General features: G+C 35.7%; 1 protein-coding gene across 1 annotated transcript; it reads right to left on the reverse strand.

The window, feature by feature from the left end:
* Nucleotides 1-809: 809 nt before the first annotated feature.
* LOC137402723 (rRNA 2'-O-methyltransferase fibrillarin-like) lies at nt 810-1,109 on the reverse strand. The gene has a single exon (XM_068089227.1). It carries the CDS (start codon nt 1,107-1,109, stop codon nt 810-812), a length of 300 nt encoding a protein of 99 aa, XP_067945328.1.
* Nucleotides 1,110-6,401: the final 5,292 nt, after the last annotated feature.

Raw genomic sequence — 6,401 nt, forward strand, 5'->3', positions numbered from 1 at the left:
AGTATAAAGTATTTTATGATTTGTGACACTCTGAGCTAATGATAAGTAATATTTAACTGAGTAAACCTTTAGCTCATTGCAAATTGGCAAAGATATTTTGATGGTGTTTAAGCTAATTTTACAGACCATCATAATTTGAAGGTTCGGCTAGCGGAAAGGTATTGACTTGTTTGGCTGCTTGCATTTTTCACAAGCTAATACTAAAATTATTAATTCGATAATTTCAGTGTAAGTGTTTATATGTTGTAATTGAAAATCAAAATGATGTTGCGGTTATTAACATTTAAATGATTTGTTTGCCAGCCACTGTAAGCTTAATGCATACAGCTTCATGAATCATCCATTCACTTTAATAAATGGATTCATATAGATACACGTCTGCCAACAAAAACGTCACAGCACTCCAAAACTATTTTTATTACCGTAAACTATCTTAAACAGTTAACTTTAATACAAAAAACTAATGCAATGATGCTACATTAGGACAACATATCCGAGAAGTTTGTTAAAAATTCATTCAAAATATTTGAAGAACGAAAAAGTCTTACACGTAATGTAGCTAAAAAAAACTTCTAAAATACATCATACATTGTACATCATGCATTGTACACACACTCCTATCTCTATCCCTATCTCTCCCTCTATCTTTCCCTCTATCTCTCCCTCTCTCCCTCTCTCTACCCCTCTCTACCCTTCTCTACGCCTCTCTACCCACCTCTCTTTCTACCTCTCTTTCTACCTCTCTTTCTCTCTCTCTCTAACTCTCTACCTCTCTCCCTAGCTTTCTACCTCTCTCTCTTGCTCTCTCCCTAGTTCTCTCCCTTTCTCCCTCCCTTTCTACCTCCCTTTCTCCCTCTCTTTCTCCCTCCTTTTCTCCCTTCCTTTCTCCCTCCCTTTCTCCATCCTTTTCTCCCTCCGTTTCTCCCTGCCTTTTTCTCTCCCTTTTTCTCTCCCTTTTTTCCCATCTCTCCATCTCCCCATCTCCCTATCTTCCCATCTCCCCATCTCCCCATCTCCCCGTCTCCCCAACTCCCCGTCTTCCCGTCTCCCCGTCTCTCCGTCTCTCCGTCTCTCCGTCTCTCCATCTCCCCGTTTCCCCAACTCCCCATCTCCCCAACAACATTTTTACATCTTAGTGCACTCTGCTTTCTAGATACTTTGTCTAGCCTGTATCATTTAAAAAATTTGACAACCAATGCTTTGACAATGACATTAATGACATTGAACATTGAATAATGACATTAGCAATGACAACCAATCATTGCTAACTAGAACTTGGATCACACCATTCAATACTTTGTAACTGCAGTTCTATGAAATAACCATATTAGTAAGCAATAAAAATAGTCCCTATGATAAAATAGCAGGAAATTTGCCTTGTCAGACCTGATCCTTAATTAAAATCTTATCCCACAGTTTTGTGATTTTTAATCATAAATTATATAATGCATATAAATTTTTAGAGGCTATATATATATTTCTCAAAGTATGTTTGTCATTCCGACTATAGCTATAGCACACGCGGATTGTTTTACCGATGCAGCCATCCGCTGTGATACCCCTGTTAAAGAAATACTTTGGCAAGGTTCAACTACTATAGCTGGAGTTAAGGCCAATCTTTCTCACAAAGACAATTGTATTGTCTCTGTGGGAAGAAGCTCAACATGGTCTCTCAGACAAAGACAGTACGATATCTCATTTTTACATTTGTACATTTGCATCAGTATCGAGAGGTACCAGTATAGTATTTTTTATAGACATACACACTTGTATGCACATTATTTTATTAATAATTCAACGTACTTATTCATGATTTTTATTTCATTTTTTTTTCAGTTTGCATTAATTATATCATTACCAAATCATCTTTTAATTTAATTGCAGCAAAACAGACTTAATTTAGCTATTACTTGCAAATTATTTCAAATTCACATCTGAATCTTTTTATAGTCGTTTTATTTTTTGAAATTCATTTGACCTGCACGAAACATTTTCTGCATGACAGGAAGTTTAAAAGTCGTTTGACAAACTTTGAAAACCTTTACAGTTGTTTTATTTTCTCTCTTAAGTTATTTCAATTGCTCAAAAAACTTTTCTCACGATATGTAGCTTGAAAGTTAGAATGGAAAATGTTGTTATACGTTAAAAACATATAAATTTTTTGTCCAAAGACTTTTTTATTACCCAGCTAAGCCGGGTTGTTCAGCTAGTGCTAACTTAAGGTGCACACTTTTGTCTTTCTACCCTAGCACCACAAGAATGCTTAAACCAAGTGCTATTGATTAAAGTTGATGTCTAGAACTTTGACTGCCTGACTTTTTCTCGGATTTGCTAGAACAGTTTCAAGACAAAAACATTTTCGAATCTTTTTTTTTTGAAAAAATCGGAGCAATTGACTTAAGACCTTGTTACAGTAGTAAACGGTTCAAAAAGTATGTCTTGCTATTTTATCTCCCACATCAAGTGATCAGTGAACCTTAAATACTCCAGCACCTTGCATGATTAATTACAGGCTTGTTTCTCCCAGTATGTGAGTGAAAAGTTATACTTGCCACACTAGTCAAATCAGTATATTGAACCACACCAGGTGCAATCAACTACTGAACAAGCATGAAGTAAGATGACTGCAGAGTGTTTCACCAGGCAAGTTAAACTATTTGGAAAATAAAAATGTCGTAAACTTGCAGCACATGCAAAAGATCTCTAAAAATTAGTTGCGTCCAATTGAAACCATACAGTTTTAAAGATCTACGTGATTTAATCAAAAAAGCAACTTTGCACTGCAAAGCCATAAATATAGTCAAAAACTGCAAATAAATAGGCGTATGAATAAATGGACGAATGATAAAACCAAAAACTAATGAAAGCAAAATAAATGTATGCAATATTTTAAATAAACAATTCATGGGACATGTCAAAATTTTAACATTTGGTTCTGTTTAGAAAGCGTAGCACTAGTATGTCTGCATTGTTAAAAAAGAGTCGAGGAATGATTAGGTTGAGACACATTTGCAGTATCAAAAGATTCAATGACTGCATTGTGCCATTTTATGGCCTAAATTATTACTAATCATCAGGCTAACTCCGATAAGTGATTAATGAACTTTTAATAATTTTAATGAATGCCTTATATATTTATGTGAGTGCAAAGTTACATTTGCCACTTATCAAGTCAAACTGCTGCACCGCACCTGACATAGCGAACTGCTGATTAAGTGGGAATTTTACTAACTGCATGTTTTATCTAGAGACTTGAGCAGTTAAGAAAGAAAATAGTCAGAGACAGGCACCACCAAAACAATGTGTGAAAGCTGCATCGATACACGTGATGTCATGCAATTTCGAAAATCCACATGATTTGACCAAGAAGTAGAGGTAAAATTTAACAAAAGATTCAATTGCCATGAAGTCATTCAAAAATTTAGGTGAAATGTTATTTGACTGTTGAATACTTGTGAGGAGCAGCTCATACAAACCATTAAAGCAATGATAGATGATATTACAGTTTGAGTCCACTCAAAACCAAACTTGTCTACAAAAACTCCAGACAGAATAGGACCTAAAAGGCTGCCTGAATAGAGACTGCTGTTCATGACTCCCGTAAGCAATCCATATGTATGTAAGCTGTTTTATGGGCAACTATTTATAGTACAAAAACAACTAAAACTCTTTCATTAGGTTGCATAAAAGTCGTGGTAAAATTATAACAGAAATAATTTTAAGATTTTAAAAGTGGTGAAGCCAAACCTATATATTGAGGTATTAAAATTAACTGTCTCTAAAATTGTTTTAATTTCAGAAAATTATAATGCTATGTAGCGACCCCTTTCGCTTTCAAATTGTCCAAGTCTGTTTACATCTAACAATGCTGCAAAAGTATGTCTAGGAATCGTTTTGCCACAGACATAACAAAAACTAAAATTTTTGAAATGTGAAGTTTAGTGTTTGTAAACAAAACTGGCGGTCAGCCACCTTTGTTTTAGAGAAGATACTGAAGCAAAAACGCCAAAAAGTACTAGAAATATATATTTATTTTATTTATAACTAGATGAATGCCCAGTGTTGCATGGGCAATAAAACAATTACCCAATGTTTTTGGGTAAATTACCTGGCAAGCCAGTAAAGATTAGCTTAGCTTTACTAGAACAATTACCAAGTTTGCGAACAACTTAATAATCATTGTACCATGCGTATCTGTCAGCTGTTCTAGTCAATGATCCCAAAAGGTTCAAGCCTAATTATTTTATCCGATGTAATGAATGTGCTCACAGCCATTGACAGCTTTGCTATTGCAGTATTGTGAATGACATTACTGTTCGCTGACCAGGAAGTTCTGAGGTCAAATCATCGGCAATGCAAATGTTTTATTCTCAGGTTTTAATTGCTACAAATGGACATGCGATGAAATTTGATATACATTTGTTTGAGAAGATCATAGCTAAACTGTGACTCTGTGCTGTGACCATCACTCTGACTTTACTTTTATGTTTTGTTATAAATTCATGCTTATTTCACCTACTTGTAACAGTTCAACCTTTAGTTTGCCATGCAGTTCGCGTATTTGCAAGGCAACTTGTCAATACCTGCATTGACATACATGTACTGTGTAATACGCCATTTATAGGTTGTATTTCTGTTTCATCTTTTCTTGAGTCGTTGTGCTTCATACATATCAGGGTGATACATAATTTCAAGTCTTTTCGGAAATATTAAAACGCTGGTGAAGTTAATGGGTTTAGGTGATACTTATTAAGATAGTGGCAATGGTGACTTTGGTGACTGGGTAGATAAACAGGGGGTACACATGGGTAGCGACATCTGCTATATAGAAGCAATTAGCAAAAGAGAAAAAAAACTATACCAAGCTAAAAGCAACACTGCTGACAGCATTTAGCATTGAATGACTTTACTGAATATGAGCAGAAAAGTTAAAAAACTTTGATGGACTGTGAAAGAGTTGAAGTGTATTTAGCTGATTTACAGCAGCTAGTGGCATTATTAGGACAATCAAATGCTAAGCTACTTCAGACGTGTGCGCTCATGGCTGAACTACCTAATGATGCAGCTTCTCAACAAAAGTCTATCAAAGCTGTTGAGAAAATGGAGCCCAAAAAATTAGTAAGCAGAGGCAGACTGTTGCTCACAACAGAGAAGTCTAGAAGTGTTACTTGTGTGACTTTGTAACTGATACACAGGAGTAGTGAAGTGCTACTATTGCACTATAGCACACAGATTATTAAATCAAAATAAACCCTGTATTAGCTAGCTAAATCAATAAAGTTCTAGTTCTAGTTACGCTGTTCTAGTTACGCGCCTGCTCTTCTTCTCTTCAAGTACAAACAATCTAATCTTTATATTTTATTAGACTGTGCTCCAGTTCTCCTCATTTTTTTGAAAAACTGTCTCTACTCTGGAATGCTAGCAAGCAATTACTGCCTGAAACTTTTATCGATATCTCTTGACTGAGCCATCTACATGTACAATCCATCGAATCTGCCATCATGCCATCTCAGTGAGGTAAGCTTAATGATTCGTTAAAGGGAATGTTGAGCCAGTTGAGGCCCTGAAAACAAGCAAAAGCAAATGTTTAAAGAGCCTCCTAAACTTAAATGTGGAGAGCTTATAGCTGTGTTTCAAAGCATGGACACGGCAGACTCAGAAGAGGCAGTGGGATCCTCCACTGAAAAAGAGTAGGGTGGTGGGGGGAGGCTTGGCCATGCTGACTCTGTGAGCAACCCTGATTTTAACAACAGAGAGATTTTCATTGGGTCACAATTAGTTGGCACTTAAACCTACAAGTAAACTCAGACTAGCTGCTTCCATGTTATCGGGGAGTTACTCCCTCGTGCTTATTTGTCTGTATTAGTAGCAGATGACAACTTCTAGTTTGCATTTTGTTTCTAGCCGATCAAGTTTTGATGGAAGGTGCTTTTATATACATGTTTACCTTAAAAAAAACTTGCTGAATCCGTTTTTCGGAAATAGGTGAGTATTATTTCAACCATTACAGCTTAAAACAATTATCCCTTAGCTATTACACGAGACTATTAGAGCAAAAACTCATATTAAAAAAATGCAAAAAATTTGCAACATATCTTTGTAACAATAACAAGCAGCAATAGGAATACATGCATTTCATATATATGTTATGAATATATTTCCTGGTGTTACTTAGGTAACAATAGGAGAAGCAATTTTACGTGTGTGTGTGCGTGCGTGCGTGCGTGTGTGTAATACACGCATTAACTTTCATGTGCATAATACACGCCATGAGCACGCCCTCGCACACGCCCTCGCACACCCACACAATCATGATGTACATATGTCATAAATATATGTATTTATGACATATGTATATCATATGTGTATATCATATACACAAATGATATATATATAACATA

This window comes from Watersipora subatra, chromosome 8 (assembly GCF_963576615.1).
Source record: "Watersipora subatra chromosome 8, tzWatSuba1.1, whole genome shotgun sequence".
NCBI classification, from domain to species: domain Eukaryota; kingdom Metazoa; phylum Bryozoa; class Gymnolaemata; order Cheilostomatida; family Watersiporidae; genus Watersipora; species Watersipora subatra.